This window comes from Saccostrea echinata, unplaced genomic scaffold (assembly GCF_033153115.1).
Source record: "Saccostrea echinata isolate AGI-Se365-2 ecotype Australia unplaced genomic scaffold, CSIRO_AGI_Sech_v1 ptg000054l, whole genome shotgun sequence".
NCBI classification, from domain to species: domain Eukaryota; kingdom Metazoa; phylum Mollusca; class Bivalvia; order Ostreida; family Ostreidae; genus Saccostrea; species Saccostrea echinata.
Window position 1 is genome coordinate 28,992,495 of NW_026889803.1, and position 18,051 is coordinate 29,010,545.

At 32.8% G+C, this 18,051-nt stretch overlaps 1 protein-coding gene across 1 annotated transcript; it reads right to left on the reverse strand.

Annotated features, from left to right (window-relative positions):
- Positions 1-4,059: 4,059 nt before the first annotated feature.
- On the reverse strand, positions 4,060-15,855 carry LOC133204764 (Na(+)/citrate cotransporter-like). Its single transcript, XM_061340507.1, has 14 exons — positions 15,532-15,855; positions 10,564-10,713; positions 10,198-10,313; positions 8,129-8,283; positions 7,865-7,931; positions 6,921-7,076; positions 6,644-6,772; positions 6,353-6,433; positions 5,994-6,098; positions 5,823-5,909; positions 5,540-5,654; positions 5,248-5,409; positions 4,797-4,934; positions 4,060-4,402 (listed from the first exon to the last, which is right to left on the reverse strand). The coding sequence occupies exons 1-14, from the start codon at positions 15,673-15,675 to the stop codon at positions 4,247-4,249; spliced, it is 1,761 nt and encodes a 586-aa protein (XP_061196491.1). The 5' UTR covers positions 15,676-15,855; the 3' UTR covers positions 4,060-4,246.
- Positions 15,856-18,051: the final 2,196 nt, after the last annotated feature.

Genomic DNA, 18,051 nt, shown 5'->3' on the forward strand with positions numbered 1-18,051 from the left:
ACGCATTCTTTCAAGTATGCCCTGAATAAATTACTCACGTTATGGAAGCAGCATTTTTAAATATTGGTTTAAAGGTCAAATTGACTCTTTGAATCCAAAGAAACCTTTGGTCCATATACAAGTAAAGTTATCTAGACTTTAATTAAGTGTTAGTGTTCTGCTTTGCATTGTGTGTTTGGCTGAAGTGAACTTTTCTGATTATCTATCTATCTATCTGTCTATCTATCTATATATCTATATATATATATATATATATATATATATATATATATATATATATATATATATATATATATATATATATATATATATATTCCTATGTGGAACTTTGATCCTCCACCCTACGCCTAGGGGTCATGATGTGAACAAATGTACACTACCTGAAGAAGCTGCAATATAAATATGAAAAATTATTACTTTTCTGTATTTGACACGAATATGATTTTAAAAAGATTTCACCCGTTTTTTGCTATGTAAAAGTTTGTTCGCCGATTGCGTGACTGGCCCACCCTAGCCCAGGGGGATCATGAATAAAATAAACTTGAATCTACATTAACTGAAGGTTGTTTCCATATACAATGTATGTACATTTCTAATTGTTTTCTCTGTGATAACTCTTTAAAAGTTAGGCGAGTTGATTTCTTGATAATTAAAACTGAATGTAAATTTCCTAACAAAAAATACTATAGTTAACCATAGTTTACTATAGTTAACTATAGTTTACTATAGTTAACTATAGTTTACTATAATTAACTATAGTTAACTATTATCGTATCCACGTTTTTTTACTATAGTAAATCAAAGCATTTTTACTATGGATTTCAGTTTGTTATATTTTTTGTTCTTCAATTCATACAGTCATGCAATTTATATATGAACGAAAGAAATATATTGACCAAGCATCAAGATTGGTTCACAAACCACATTTTCCTCAAAATGCATAGGAGCACTTCGAATATGTTGACAGTCTTTATCGATATTTGTTTGTTTGTGAAGAGAAAAACGAGACATAAATACTTTTTTTAAAATGCCAAACCATCATGTTTTCTAACATGCCAGACAATTAAATCATGCCTTCTTTTGATCAAAAGATTTCTGTTTGTTTGGTATACTGTTATACGTCAATTCGGAAACTTTCCACTGATGTTGGAACGCCACCAATTTTCAATGGACAAAAATACTTATGGCCGTAGGAACCGGGGGGGGGGGCACGGGGGGCCGTGCCCCCCCAATAATTTTGCCGATATATAGAATACTATAGAAAACATAACTACTATAAGCTTGTGCCCCCTCAATAATAACGTCTGATGACCTTTTTTTTTTTTTTTTTTTTTTTGCTTGTCAATGAATTTTGATACTTGATAGTGCCCCCTCAACTGAAATGTATGGTGTTGTGCCCCCTCAAAGTGAAATTGCTTCCTACGGGCCTGATACTATTATACTGTTTATAGATGCATGAAGAGAAAACTCTTTCTGTAGCCTTCAACTCGACATTTAGATATATCGAAAACGTTTTATCACTTACAATATTTATTTCCATTCACATGTCGACTCCATATATCAAATTGAACTCTAAGTTAAAGGCACTACAGAGTCTGCTACATCTGTTTCATATAAGGATGTTTTATACTGACTACAGACGATAATGGCCAATTAATAGCCAAAATGTATGGCAAACAATTTGATATCAGCTTTTCCATCGCCAATTTCCTTATCCATTTACATGCAGTAATATTCCATCATCACAGTCTTGTGGTGTTATTGTCACTCAAATTGATTGAATACGCAAGAGCATGCTCAGAGCACGATCAATTTTTAAACCAAGGCAACTTCTGACAAATAAGTTTATGTTACAAGGATTTCAACAACCCCGTTTTAAGTCAGTTGTAATAATCTTGTTTGTAAATACAACATTGGGCCATACTTTGTCTGGCATTTTTTATACCATTTGTTAAGTCAATGCCTTTATACTAAATTTGACTACGGAGTACTCCATATACCTGTTCAGCACATAAGACTCAGGGAGGATGTGATTGGTCAATTCCGGTGTTTCAGGTGGTCCATGATTTTGCCCTGTTCACATTTTTTTTGTTTTACTGGATTTACAAGATTAATCACTATTCGTTATCTTCACCTTTTATAATCAAATACCAAAAAAAAAAAAAAAACAATTCATCTCACTCTTCACAAGTCTTGTTTTCAAATAAATACGAAATTTCTACCGACAAAGAAAGGAAAACTCCTGCTACAAAACTGATCTTGTTTAATAGCTACATTCATGTACATTGTATACTAGTCTTTTTAATAAGAACATGTTAAGAGCCATTCTCTGTAATGACTTGAACTTTTATATAGGAGCTGTGGCACGCATAGTCTCAGAATTTCTCCAAACTCTCTATGATAAAAGTCTTTGATATTGTTAACTCAGATCAGGCAAAAATTGGTTGCTACGTATCATGGTTACCATAGCAACATGTCCTAAAGTTTGAAAAATGGCATTTTTCAACATCTTCAGAGTCCCCCAGTTAACGTTTGCAGCAAAGCAAACAAGTGGCAAGGACTGTTTCTGAAAGTTGAAGGCCTGGTGTCTTAAATGCATGATAAACATGTTTGGTAAATCATCTATAACATACGTTTCTATGGAAACAAAGTATTCAAAAGTAATAATTTTGTTCATTTAATTTTATAAAGTCATACACTTAAGAATAAAAACAATTATAGGTTGAAATGCAAGCAATTAATAGAGAAGAGATCCTTGTAACATATACCAAGGACAAAATATGATATTTCTTATAGGTTGGCAATGGTTGCCATGGTTTTAATACCACGAAGGGATTTTAAATTTACTCTCTTAGTGTTTTAATCTTATCCTATCTTTTTAAAAAGCATATTTCTATATAACTGATGATCAATTTTTAAAGGCCTTGGTGTGACCCTAATTTTCACATTTCAAAAAATTCAATTTCAATTCTTTAAATAGTGCGTTGCTATGGAAATAAGGCGAAAAAACATGCATAAAAATCTGAAAAATACTCTGTTTCCTTGGATACGTACAGTTGTATGTAGATTCCCAAAACTTTAATGATTGATATATGTGAACAACTAACCTGACTTTCAGTTTTGACTATCACCCAATCTCTAACTGGATGCAAAAAGCTGGCACATAGGGTCTAATATTGACAAAAAATTAACAAAATCGAACATTTTCTCTTCTTGGTAACCATAGCAACAGTGTTGTATTTTTCAATAACCTTTATCAATATATGATATTCAACTTTAGTTCTACGAGATAAGTACTATTCAAGGTGATTCAAATAATATTTTTCTTGATTAAAAGGTTAGTAAATACCCAAAGCAGCAAAAAAATATCACTTTAAACAACTAGTACGTTGTTTCCATGGTTACACTGCAAAGTAACAATTAATCCCAATATTTCTTATGTTGTCGGTGTTGCAAGGTCCTAAGGATGTATATGTGCCAGTCATGAATTTTATTGTATTTCCTCAAGATATTAGCATTAAACCAATCATAGCAACAGATTTTGCATGGTGACACTGTGTTACCATGGCAACCATGAAAGTTATTTTTAGAATAATATTGCAAATGCGTAATTACATGAGGTCAAATATTTTTCATTGTTTTTCTTACGTTGTTGATCGAGTTTGATCATGTAACATCTATCATTTGTGACTATAGAGCGTTTTTCAGCATTTTTCAGCATCTAAAATGTATTCCAAATGTACCCATGGTTACCACTTACTTAGAGATTAATTCTAAATAGATTCTTTATAGCATAAGTGGCAACAAGGTGTCATGTTTTTGGGAGAATGGTTTGTTTGTTTTACTTAGTCTTTATTAAGACTTAATAAAGATTTAAAGTAGCAGAAAATCTCAATTTTTTCAACTTTTCTGGCTGTTACCATGGCAACCAAGACACATAGCAACGAAATTTTATTTGATATATGTTTCTGGTGTCAAGTTGTAATAATGGGCAAAGTTTCATCAAAATCGGTGACCATGCGTGGCAAAGAAGTTTAAGTGGTTACAGAGAATTGCTATTAAATGTAACTGCTACATGTACGTGTATGTGTACCATTTTTCTTCTGCTAGCGATATATATATCGACAGAAATCATTTGCAACAATGATAAACCTGGATTTATGTATAAAAATACTGAACTTATTCCAGGCTGCGAAATTAAGATTTATAGCTGTCCATCAAAGAAGTATCACTAGGAGATCCATTATCATACACATTTCAGAGCAGAATTAGAGTTAGTGATGTTTGCAGTTTTAAAGACAGTCGGCAGGGTATGAAAACCAAAAATGGCTTCTCCCCATGTCTCCGTCCCCAGAACTAGCACAAACACTGCTACAACATTAATAAGAAGCCCTGCCATAGCCTGTAATGTAAAAAAAATTAATTAAAATGTACCTTTATCATCATAATTTATATTTATTTTTTACCCAGGAACATTTACGTAACGTTTACATGTATGTAGTCTATCAAATAGATCAATGCTAAACGTTAATGTAAGCAAATATTAATTTTTTACTACTTCATATTAAATCAACCTTTGATTTTTATACATGTTAGTGGAATTTCTGAATGGTCGGTTAAATTAAAATGAATTGTTTCAGATAGCGCTTTTGTTTTCAAAGTGTTGTAAATTATTTGTTTTCGGCCATGAAGTTGTGCCATTTTTGCTGTCTTGTAATTCTAATCAAAATTTTATCAATTCTTTCTTAAACATTTGCAGTTATGAAGCGTTACTTTTCCTTATGATAAAGAATTACCATGTCTGCAACTTTGACGTATCCGTAGGAAAATACTACAGCATTTGGAGGAGTGGCAACCGGAAGCATGAAAGCAAAGGAAGTAGCAATGGCGGTAGGAAACATGAAGTATAGTGGATTTACACCGAGGGTCAAAGCCTGAAAATGAAGGAATTCAATAATTCTGTTGAAGTTTAGCATTGAACTGAGGTTTATGTAATATACAATGTAGAAAAGTACCTGAAATATTACCTGTAATTAATTTTTTTTTTCACAAATCCTAGAAATACAGTGTAAAAGTGTAACTGATGAAATTACAGCCCTTGTTTAAAGGTATTACTAGTAATCGAAAGTAGAAATGTATATTTGGTGATATTCTGTAAAATTCTCTTTTTGAATGATTTATTTACATTTAGCTTTGATAATTATTACATTATTATTTAGTTTTTAAGGAAAAAGACACCAATCATACCAGCTCACTCATAATAGGCATCATAAGTGAACAAATAGCCGTGTTACTGGTCACCTCTGTTGCTGCCGCCACTATGAAACAAAGAACCAGATTCATGACCCAGGGTTCAAAATCCTTAAACACGCTCAACTCACAACCAAGCCAATCTGATAATCCAGATACCTTGTAAAAATTAAAGATTTAAATAAAAATATCAGCCTGGAAAACAAAATATAACACATTTTCAGGTATAATAACACTTTATTTAGTAAAATTTCAAAAATTGATTCAAATTTTTCATTTGATTTTGTACCTTGCTGCCATGAGCTAAGGCAAATCCACCTCCAAGTAAGAGCACTACACCCCATGGAACCATCTTTTCGGCTGCTTTCCAAGGTAGAAGAGCTGGTACACTTTTACTATGATGTCTTTCTGAAATACAGTAAATTGTAGTTTCCCCATGACTGCTTTAAAAGTATGTTTGGTCATCATTATAATTGCAAAAACAAAAATGATTGCCCTTTTCCACCACAAAATGGCACATTTAGTAGTTGAAATTTATTAAGCATTTTGCTTTTTTATATGCAAATTTTTACTTGCCACTAAATCTCCAAGGGATAACTGTCGGAAATAGGAACAAGCTGATGGAAATGAGAATGGAGGGAGTGGAATCTGTAACAGTTCTGAAAGACATTTATTATTTTTTCTGATATTTACGCATTTTTAATGAATGAGAATGTGAAGATTTTTAATATAATTAAACTTACTTTGGTGGGAAAATCCTTCCCCACCCTCCTACACCTCCCAAGTCTCGTGTGATCCATAATACTGCCAGCAGCACAAAGTGGGCAATGACTGCTCCCTGAGCAAAGCTGAATCAAATAGGTAATGGTTATCCCTGGTTATTTTGTTTTGATTTTAGTTGTTTTAAAGTCTTTTTAATCTATTATCCCCTCGCAATGAAGTTGGAGGTGATATAGTAAGTACAACACGCTCGTGTCAGTGTGTGGTTGGGGAGGGGTGAGTGTGTAACGTATGTAACGCATGCAATAATTTAAATCGGGACGGATGTGCCATTTTGCAAGGAGATGTTCTGCTTTGCGGTGCCATTTTTGAAAAATCATACCTGACTGGTCCAAGCTTAGAATATTCCCTTCTGATAACATCTTTGACTCTTTGTGCCTGCTCCGGGGTACTTTTTGTCGTCCTTAAAAGATTTTATGAAATAAAAAGTACTTTTATTTAAAGCCAATAGATCTCCCCTCTCTCAATTTATTTTTAAAGAGTTCAACAATAAAAAACAGATTTAATTCAGACGTTTTTATTACTTTTTTTATACTCGTGATGTATGACTTAAAGTGGATTGGTGTATTTTCTATTAGATATAGTTTTGGCACCTTTTTCTCAGGTAACCTACCTGCATCGTAGAAAAACAAACTGTAACCAGAGCCATATGAATGCTACCACAATTGCAGAAATCGGCAGACAGAATTGAATCCAGGTCGCAAAGGTTACGGGGGAAGTACCATTCCTTTCCTGGAAAATTCTGTATGTATTTTAAAGATTTTTTTTCAGTAATTATGTGCATTGATAATTATGCATCTTTTATGCTTCACAAACATGTATAAAAATATCAAAATCAATTATTACGATTTTAATTACCGGTATTGAAAATGAAAAAAATATTTCCTTACTTGTCAGCTACACCTTTCATAATGACATTTGGATTGGTTCCAGTAAGACTGGCCACGCCCCCACAATTAGCAGCGTAAGCAATGCCTAATGACAAGGCTTTGCACATGCGTAAATATTCTGGGCTCTCTGTTTTCTCATTTTGAGACAATCTCTCTCTAGAATACAAATATTGATATATGCATAACGATGGAGAAAAAAGTACAAGTTGTTTGTTATAAAAAAAAAAACCTTTTTCATTGAAAGGTTTTAGGATTTTTTCTATGAATGATATTCTGTTTTGCAAATTGGATAAATCTATAACCTAATATCATATATATTTCATTTAGAGAATACATACTATAAATAGTACATGCATCTTTTCTTTAAGGGTAACATACATGAAATATTGCAAAGTACTACATAAAATGAGCAACATACATTTGTAAGTGTAAAATATGTTTAACATGTTTTAAACATATGACGTTTAAAAGCAGAATGCTTCGACACACAATAGAATTTTTCATAAACAAGAATCGTATTTTATCTTGTAGTATGTCCAGTGAAATGAAATACCGTATAACGGGAATATTTAGCGGGGTGCTAACTTTGGCTTATTTTAGCGGTTTTATAGAAGCCTGCTAAGATTTCAATCGCTAAATCTGCACCCTTGTGTATAGGTACTGAATACAAGAAACCTAACTTATTTAGTCCGTTCTTAAACATCTGCTATTGGTTTTTGCTAAAATTCTTACGAAAATCGAAAATCAAACATATACTAAACGCATTGAAAACTCATCTGAGATGAATTTCCTCCCTTTTGCAGTCATTAAAATCTGTGTCCGCCAAAATTTTTAGCATGCCTTTGAGCAAGGAAAACGCCAAATTTTACACCCGCTATACGGTACTAGTATGAAAACTATAAATTGAATATTCCTAGCAACTATTTTTCAAACTTTCAACTTACATTTTGTTTGTTTTTTGGTCTTTTTCCTTTAAAGAACCATTTTGCTCGGACATTTCTACCTGTACAACTACAAGAAAAGTATTTTTCTTAGGCTTTTACGTTTGTATCTTCAGAAATCCAAACATAAGTCTTTTATAATTAATTAAGGGTGGTGAGTTCCACAATGTATTCTAGCCTTTTTCTGTTCTGATATTTGGATCATTACATGCACATGTGTATAATAGAAGAACTGTTAAATTGACTTTTAAGTAAAAGTTTACAAACCTAGTTCATCTTCAATATCTGTATTTTCAAGATCGCGTGTTTCTTTAAGCTGAACAAGGACGGCGTTGGCTATAGGAATCATCATGGCCGTAGTAGCTGTATTACTGATCCACATCGACAAGAACCACGTGGGTAACATCATCCCAAACATCAGCCTGGAAAAAAATACATGATAGATGTTTGTCATTTACAGATGTTTTATTCGTAGAACATTGTGCGATACATTATACATGCAACTGGTAAGATTTCCTTAAAATTTTAAATCTTTGTTGATAGATTGATTTATTATTATGTTCCCCAAACGAAGTTTGGGAACATATTGTTTTTACTCTGTTTCTTATTATTATTATTATTATTATTATTCTTCTTTTTTTCTACTTTCTTCTCCGGTACTTTTTTGTCCGCGAGTGTTCTCATAGAACCACAAATCCGATTGACATGAAACCTTTTTAGGGTTAATAGGCATGTTGTGTAGGTGTTCGGAACGAAGGTCATTTTGCGCGCACATGCATGCACGTGCGCGCGCGTGCAATGAGTGAAATGACTGATATACTTGATGAAGCCGTAACTTTGATATTTCTTGATGAATTGCTTTGAAACTCAAAATATAAAGATACATTAGTAGTCTAGACAAGATAACATGGTCAAATTAGCGTGAACTCACGGGCATGCACGTGCGCTCTTCTCTGATTGGCTGATACAAAAATCTCAATAATTTCCTTGTTTTTTGACAAAATACTTTGAAATTTAGAATATAAGTATATATTATAAGGTGCTACAACATGTTATATAGGAAATTTCTTGAAAACACGCGCATGCAGGTGTGCTGCAATCTGATTGGTTGAAACTTTAAATGTCTATAACTCCCTTGGTTTTCAACAAAACAGGATGAAATTTATGACATGGATAGGCACATAGAGCTCCTACATTATAATACTATCAAAATTGAATGCAAGGACCTGCATGTGCGTATGCTGAATTCTGATTGGCTAATACTTAAAGGGTTACATCTCTCTTATTTTTCAATGAAATTCTTTAATATTTAACACAACTGTATGTATTGTGAGACACTATAAGAAAATTAAAGTGAAAAATGTAGAAAACATGTGCAAGCACATGCGCTGAAATTTGATTGGCTAATACCCATATGGCTATATCGGAGTAGTTTTCCAATGAAATACCCTTAAAAATAAAGTGCCCGTCTATATTACAGAAGTATTCTCTAATTTATTTAAGCTTGTAGAAAATGGGGCATCATAAGGGATTTGGGGAGCCGTTTGGGGAACATCTGTAACGGTTCCCGTTACAATTAGCACTAGTTTGTATGTTGTTTTACGTCCCGTTCGAGAATTTTTCACTCATATAGAGACGTCACCATATACCGGTGAAGGGTTTCAAATTTAGATCTTTACTCGGCACTCAGAGCCATTGAGAATTGACCACCCTTAATTAGCGTGCCAACGCCTACCGTGACACGGGGCCTAAGTATTTAAAGGTCTTATCCGAAGGACCTGCAACTTTCACTTCACCTGGCGAAGGAGCAGTTGCTACCTATTTTTATCGAATAAGGTCAGTCGCGGCCGTGATTCGACCTTCCGATCAGGGAGCGAGCGCCTTTGCTGATAGAAATTGAATATTAAACTGTAAAATGTAAATAAATCAAAACAATTTTAATGATTTTATATAACAATGAGATCCATTTTCACTTTACTACTCTTGACTGTGATTTTAAATCTAGAATCGGTCACTAAGTTTAGAATTACATGTTCTGCCCCTCGCGACTACATTACACAAATACAGTTACAGTATTTGCCAAAAAATGCATATTTAATTGACTTCCATTAAAGATAACAGTTTCTTTTTATGGGTACATGTAGCTTGTTGTGATAAATCATGCTTACAGGTACATGTGTATTTTGTTGAGATTTATGATTTTAAACATACGTGTATATTACTACATGTTAAGCTATTGATTTATATTTTCTTCGTGGAAAGAAAGGTTATAATTCGTTGAATGTTACACTTAGCCAGTCGTTTTCAGACAAAGTGCGTTTTCTGACAAAACTTGCCATCTTGGTTCGGATCCGACCAGCATGAGCACCCTGAGGGCGAGACGTTTATGTATGTTCCAGTATTCAATAGCGGCTGCCACGATCAATCCTCCCACAAACAACATGGCCGTGTCCTGAAAGTAGTTCCCTTTACTAACTTTGCTATTATGACATTGAATTAATCAAATGTTGATCTTAGTCAACGGTCTTATTAAATTAAGCATTAAAAGGTAAATGACATGAAATTGTAGAAACTTAGTATATTAAATAAAAGTTCCACAATTGAAAAGAGTAAACAAATATAAAAAAAAAATGAAATGATCCTGATTTAATAAATGTAATAACAACACCTACATTGAGATATTATACTGTAAGAATACCTACATTGAGATATTTGTTTGACACATCTTTTGCGCTCAATAGTCCGACCATTGGAAACATAATGATTGGTAGCAATGACGTCACAGCTATAGGAAGAGCCTCTGTTATCCAATATATCGCCATTACAATAATACAGTATGCACATTTTGCTTCCTAAAACATTAAATTAAATGTATTTGTGTATTATATGATTGAAGAATTCCTATCTCTCCGATTTGCTGAGATCTAACATTTTAGAAAAATACAATTATACACAATTATTGACTGGGTTCGAGGGTAACATGTGTTTAGTCGGACCCAAGAACCAAACTGTTTGCCTGAGACTGTTAATGCCGGAGGCCGTTAGGCCTAAGGCAAACAGTTCGGTTAGAGAGGTCGACAAAATGCATTTAGTCCAGGAACACGGTCAGTGATTTGTTATACCTTTTACTTTTGATTTTTACATATCTTCTGCTGGCTTCATGTTTGCGATAATTGATTATCCAGCTATAGTGTGATGTACAAAACGTCATAGCGGTCCAATATCTCACTGAGCGGTCCAACATCGATTTTTTTTAAACCGCTCAGAAAAGCATTGGAAATGTTCAACATTTTTAGCATATACGTAAAAACAGGAAAAACATTTAAAGATGCATAGACACAGATTTGAAGTTTATATTTTCTCAAATTTTCTGTGTAATATCACAACTTATATGTTTTTATAGCATTTCACACGAAAATAAAATTAAAAACTTATTTAATCTGAAAATTATTGAAATTACAAATTTCAGGAGGCGTTTGATTAACACATCCTTGCACTTTCACAACTTTTAACTTTATCCTTAATACTTAAGGAAAGTAGCAATTTTGTTGTGTATTAATGAATAATATTACATCTATAATCCAGAAAATTCAGAGTAAAAATGTGCGAAAGCAAAACCCACTCACTTAAGTATTGTCAGCCCGTGCTCAGTTTTGTGTAGTTGTGTACAGAGTTTAACAAATTGAATACACCCGTGAAACGTAAACTGTTTTTGTAAACAGGGCACGAGCTCTGTTGTTGTTAATGTTTACGTTTCACCGGATGGGCTCGATTGTTAAACTCTGCACACACCACTGAGCACGGACTGAAAATACTGGTGAGAGGATTTTGCTTTCTACATTTCTACTCTGAAATTTCTGCATTATAGTTTTAATAATTTTCATTAATAATAAACAATAAAATTGCTACTTTTCTAAAGTAATAAGGATGAAGTTAAAATCTGTGAAAGTGCAAGGATGTGTCTATCAAACGCGTCCAGAAATTCGAAGTTTCAATAACTTCCAGATAAAATAAGATTTTTATCAAATTTTCGTATGAAATGCTATAGCAACATATAAGTCATGAAATTACACAGAAAATTTGAGTAAATATTAACTTCAAATCTGTGTCTAAGCACCTTTAAAGGGACATGTATTAAAGTATTATTTTCACCTGCGCGTGATCTTCCAGGTTAACATATTACCGATTATTGATATTGGATCACATGGCGTTTTTTACACTGTACGTGGGATCAGTATCGCAAAAATGGAAGCCAGCGCACGATGTGTCAAAAGAAGTTATTATAATAAAAAAAAACATTTATTGACTGTGTTCTCGGAAAAACCGTTTTGTCGACCCTCGAAACCAAATGGCTGTCTATTCAAATTGTAATATATAATATGAATAATATACAAAATTTAATTATTTTTTATTTAAATGAAGATTCAAGTACATAAAAATGTTTATCAATATCTTTATTGTCCTTTCAACCATGCCTTCGGATCAAATAGCCCTTAAAGATTAATATGAGGATAACAATCTAATATCTCAGGTGTTGAACAGGGAATTTACAAGTATTGACTGGGACGCATGTTAGAATACATGTAATGTTTAAAAAGAACTCGAGGTTTTTATTGACATTTTCGCCTTCTATATACATGTATTATGCTTCTAGTCACAGCAGAATTATAGAAGAAGTTTCTTTTGACACATTTTTAAAAAGAAATATATAGCAAAGGAGGAATAGAAACTAGATAAACTTCCGTTAGTAAATGTCCATTTTTCGTTTTCAGTCTCTTGCGAGCTAAAAAAAAAAAGTCGTGTTCCATTACAGTATGTGTAAGACTACGTTGCCCGTATTTTAAAACTTGTTCGTAAAAGTTTAAAAATAATTTTTTATATCAATCGCCTGTTTCAAACTACAATGTATTTTAAAGTTAAATTTCATATAAGTATGCAAGCATGAAAATTCAAATATTTCTTAGACTATTAAAAGAGTTCAGGTTGATCACCCGACAGCGAAGGCTCTGAACGAGTGAAGGCTCTGAACGAGAAATTTACTTGTATAATACATGTGTAACCTTGCTTTACATCACATGGCATTTTTTGCTTGTCAAGGAATTTTTGGTGGTTGATAGTGCCCCCCCCCCCCAACTGAAAATCTGAAAATGTATGGTTGTGGACCCCCAAACTGAAATTGCTTCCTATGGGCCTGCATCAATACAGTAAATGCAAGGGTTCGGAATTCATACCCGATCTGTATTTTTTTTAATATTTAGGGAGCCATTTGACTATATTGTAACAGTTGCTTAATTAGTACTAATACGATTGATCTGGACTTCTTAGCTTGCCATTTGAATTTCTATTTGAGCAAATTAATTAAGTCGTATAAGTTATTATATATATATATATATATATATATATATATATATATATATATATATATATATATATATATAAGATCTTCGGGATAATTTTGAATCGAAAATCCACACAAAACACTGACTGCTTCTGTTCATGTTTCTTGATATGAAGACTCAATGACTGAATCCAAACAAGTTGAGTTTATACTCGACATACAAAGGGATGATTTAGTTTGACATTTTTATGTCCCCGAAATTACCTATTAATTTTAATCGGTTGTTGCTAGGGATTAAATATATTTCACTTAATATGTATTCCTTCTGACGAGATCGTTCCTTTAGTATCATTATAATAATTCTTTATCTCATGACCTTGACCTGGAGTATGACCTACTTTTGAAAAAAACTTTAACCTATGCCATAGTTTCTGAATGGTTGATACTTGTCTAGGGCTTTCATATTTCACATGTATAATTCTTTTGACAAGGCATTTCTTTGCAATTGAGTACCAACATTTTTTAACTCTTGACCTTGGAGTTTGACCTAGATTTTGAAAACTTTAACCTTGGCCTTAAGCTACCATACAGGGCATCAGTGTTTCACAAACACGTCTTGCTTTCTCTTGATTTGAAAAGGATCTTTTTGAATGCTGTGAAACGAAGTGGCACAGGGTTATGATTTCAATATTCTACAAGCAATTTACACTGGAGGAAATCAATTAGAAATTGCATTTTTCTTTCTTATGAATTTTTCTTCAGATTTAGCTTGGTCTAAGTTTTTTTAAGCAAACAAACTGTCGTATATTTGATCAGTTAGTATCTTAGGCTGCAGGGTATCTGTGACCTTAAAATTTCATTTTAACAAGGCCTGTGCCAAAGAAATTGTATAACTGTGAACAATTTTTGACAGTTTTGAATATGAGTTGTTTTATGCAGGTACCTTCCACATAAGTAGCCTCTGATCAAAAGGTATACCTTGACCAGAAAGAAACTAAGATTAATTATTCATAACATGAATTACATGGTAATATCAATGTCCGATTTGCAAGTAAGACAATTTAGCTTATAATACTTACGATATACACAAGTCGTCTATTTAATCAAGATTCAATGTTAAAAGGGTTGGCAGTGTGAAGGAAGCTGTTGCAATTTGACGGTTATATTCTCTAAAACTTTTTAAAGACAAAATTTTTATTTCATTTTGTTTTAGACTCAGCTGTTAACGTTGCTACTTTTTCTGCAAAATAACATTAAAAAATTCTGGAAATTTTGGATAGGACTCATCATTTGAATGTGTCTTGTGTTACGTCTTGGGGTAATTTTTGAAGGATAAATGAGGGTTAACGGTAAAGGAATTCAATGAGGAAAGTCATGAACGATATATGGGGGGGGGGGGGGTTGCCAATTCAACTCGTGCGTGTTCAAATTTTCGCAAAATATTATACTCTGCGCGAAAAAAATCTTCCTCTAAATAAAATGTGCCTCAGATCGTTAGAGCATTTTTCTCTAGAATAATTTGATGTTGAAGAAGGATTTTTTTTAAAAAGAATTGCTGGAGTACCCTGCTGTAAAATCACCAAAATCGTTCTACCAATTTTAATCGTATTTCAATGATTGGTACATGAAGTAATTATCTTAAATTATAAAATAATAATTCGTGTATAATTTTGCGCAGAGAAAATAAAATGCTGCAAGTTTAATACAAAATGAAATGAACTTGCTATTGTGTTTGAAACTGTAACAATTTAAGGCAATATAATACAATGTAAAAGAATTTTACATTTTTAGTTGGGCCACTACATGTACATTTACTTGTTATAAATAATGTACCATCAAAAGATGCGCGTGAACAATACACTGTACATGTACACTTTAATCTTGTTATTATAAGTATTTGTTTCTTATTTACAAGCCCTCACCATAGAAAGATTTCAGTAACCTTTTAACGTCCACCCTAAAGACGTTATTTTCACAAATGTAAGTACACATTCCACTGGATTATTCATTCATTGAGGCGGCTATTGTTGGTTATTTCATGGCAACAAGCTGCCGAGAAGCAAACTGTGTCAACCCAAATGACATAAAAATATACCCAAATTATTTCTGTCATTAATAGTACACTTCATCTAAGCTGGATTTGCTAGATGAGGGGTTAATTATCACTTTTAAACTCGCCCTTTTACACTGTGATAAGATGATGTTGAATAAATTATCCAATCCATCGACATGATTAATAGTTTACACACTGTCATGAAATATTTATAAAGCAGAGCGCAACAGTTGAAAGTAAATGTACAGATTAACATTAATTTTAAAAAAAATCACTTACGTTTCCTTCCACCAGTAAAAGAATCGGAAGCAAAATAATCGGTGTTATTATAATAAGCAGGATGTTCCGAACACTAAAAATCAAATTCAAGAGATGTCGACACGATTTCCTCGAAGGTAACCGAGAAGACGTTCCAGGTGCCATTACTGCTTCATTCCGTGTCGGCCAAGTCCAGACAACTAAATGACTCTAACAGTCCATCTACCTATTTTGTCATATCGGTGTTTATATTTTCATGAATACCTTAATCTCCACATAGGATACAGATAATCAGATGTTGTCCTGGAAGTGTGTTCATGTGATTACGTTGAATCGGTGCCTTACAAGGATGCTTAACTTAATATGGTCTGATAATTATCGGTGCACTTTATAATATATCATTCTGTACAATGTTCGTAAGTGATCCAACGTTTTTAATTTAAAAGTGGCCTTTTTGTCAACTTAAAAGAAAGTGAGGTAACCATAATTCATATTAAAAAAAAATCAAGGATACATGTACATGTATCTCTATAAGTGCCAGATACTTAAAAGCACTTTTTTTTAAGAAAAAAATCGAAATGTTGAACTGAGTTTCAAGGGAAAGGGTTAATGGTAAACACCTCCGGCAACCAGGGGGTCGTAACATACATATTGTAAAGGGTATTTAAGTTTAAGACCATGCTTAAGTAGGACTTAAGTACAGTTTTATAGACTCAAGACCGTAACTAGAAGCGTGCAAAGATTTGGCAATCTTAGCAAAACTTGGGCGGCCGGAAGAGCTGACTAAAGTATGTCTTAACTACATGTATCTTATACACATATTTAAATCATTCTAATAAATGCTAAAATCTCGACTTTTAAACATTCCTCTATCCACATTACTTGTATGCATGAAAGAAAATAATTTATGGTGCGTAATACTCCTATATGAATTTTAGCTTTTTTGCTGAGTTTGGGGGGGGGGGGGGGCAGATTTGTTGATCACTGATTCCAATATCACTATAGCTAGTACTCTCAACATGGCATACATGTATATGTAAATGCAAAATTTTATTTTTGGGATACATTTAAAAAATCCACTAGATTATAAACACTACTCACTATAAGTAACTTGAACAAAGAAATCATGAATTCTGTATATGTTTGAATTCTTCGTCTTCACAGATAAAAAAAGGATTAAAACAATACATGTAAAGCTACCTGTCGTATTGTAAAATAGATTTTTTTTTAATCCTGGTCACAAGCATTTTCTGTAAAACGACAACCAGATATAAAATTTCACTACGTACATAAATATCGTGTAAAATACGCATTTAGTGCCTCTCTGAAAAATCGCATGGATACAGAGTGATGGAAAAGAAATACTAAGGTGAGAATTTTCAAGTAATTCGGTTTATTTTTATTTTTATCTAATTAATTGTATTGATAATGCACCTAAGTTTACAGGCAATACATGTAGATATGAAATGTAAACCAGAAAATAATAAATTCTCATAAAAGCAATCGTTTGCTATGTGCATGAACCCCCCCCCCCTCCCCGTAAGTCTTACTTTGTATATGTATACAGTGAACAAATAAATGTGTGTGTTTTCCTGTATTCAACAGACACTTGCTACACTTGCCAGTTGGAATTTAATGACACAATTTCCCCCTGTTTGGAGGTTGTACGTGTAGATAATACATAAACGAAGAAAGTGATCTAATAAAAAACACTTTTTTTCTCAATTTATATGTACATGGGATGTTGGAGGTTGTACATAATACATAAACGTATAAAGTGAGAACTTTTTTTTTTCTCAATTTATATGGGATTTTAAATATTTCTTACGTATGTGAAAACTCTGAGGCGCCTGAAAGTTAGCTTTCAAATCCATTGCTCTGGTCCTAAGATTATGAAGCAGTCTCAGATTTTTAAAAGTTAACATAAATATATTTTTTATATAATAGGGAAAGTAAAATTAACAACATATAAAAATTATTGTTATATTATATTTGTGTTTAGCGACATAATATTGTTAAAGATTAATGCGTTGAATTTCGCGGGTATTTTTATTGTGACGTCATTTTCCTTTACGTTGAAATGAATTGTTTTGGGAGATTTTACTTATACATGGATAATTTCTGGATATGTATGCCTAATTTTTGTGTAATAGAACCTAATTTTTTCAAAGGTACAGTTGTGTTTTAACCATTTTGACAGCATAATTTTTGAATTGAAGTTAAAGATTTATTCTTTTCCTGACAGTGTTTTCTTTATTTTGAAGTATTTCGAACTTGTAATTTGAGAAAGAGAGAGAGAGAGAGAGAATGTATGTCCGGTAATTTTTTAAGGAATGTAAGAGAGGGTGGGAAGTTTAAATCTTTAGAAAATCCACACGCTTCAGTGAATATTCACCTGAATAGACAGATTGAATAGATAAACGTCACACGGTAAATATACACGTCGTTGTACCTGAAGAAAAATAATAAACAGGACGTACGAAAACCAGGTACGTGGCAAAAGTAGTTTCCCAGTTTTTACATTATGATATTTTCATTTCT

Excerpts from the sequence above, each read along its gene's own strand:
- LOC133204764 (XM_061340507.1), bottom strand. The coding sequence starts at position 15,675 with ATGGCACCTGGAACGTCTTCTCGGTTACCTTCGAGGAAATCGTGTCGA. Across the intron at positions 8,284-10,197 it reads GTCGGATCCGAACCAAGATG|GCTGATGTTTGGGATGATGT; the intron begins GCAAGTTTTGTC and ends ATTTTTTTCCAG. Across the intron at positions 6,773-6,920 it reads ATGAAAGGTGTAGCTGACAA|AATTTTCCAGGAAAGGAATG; the intron begins GTAAGGAAATAT and ends AAATACATACAG.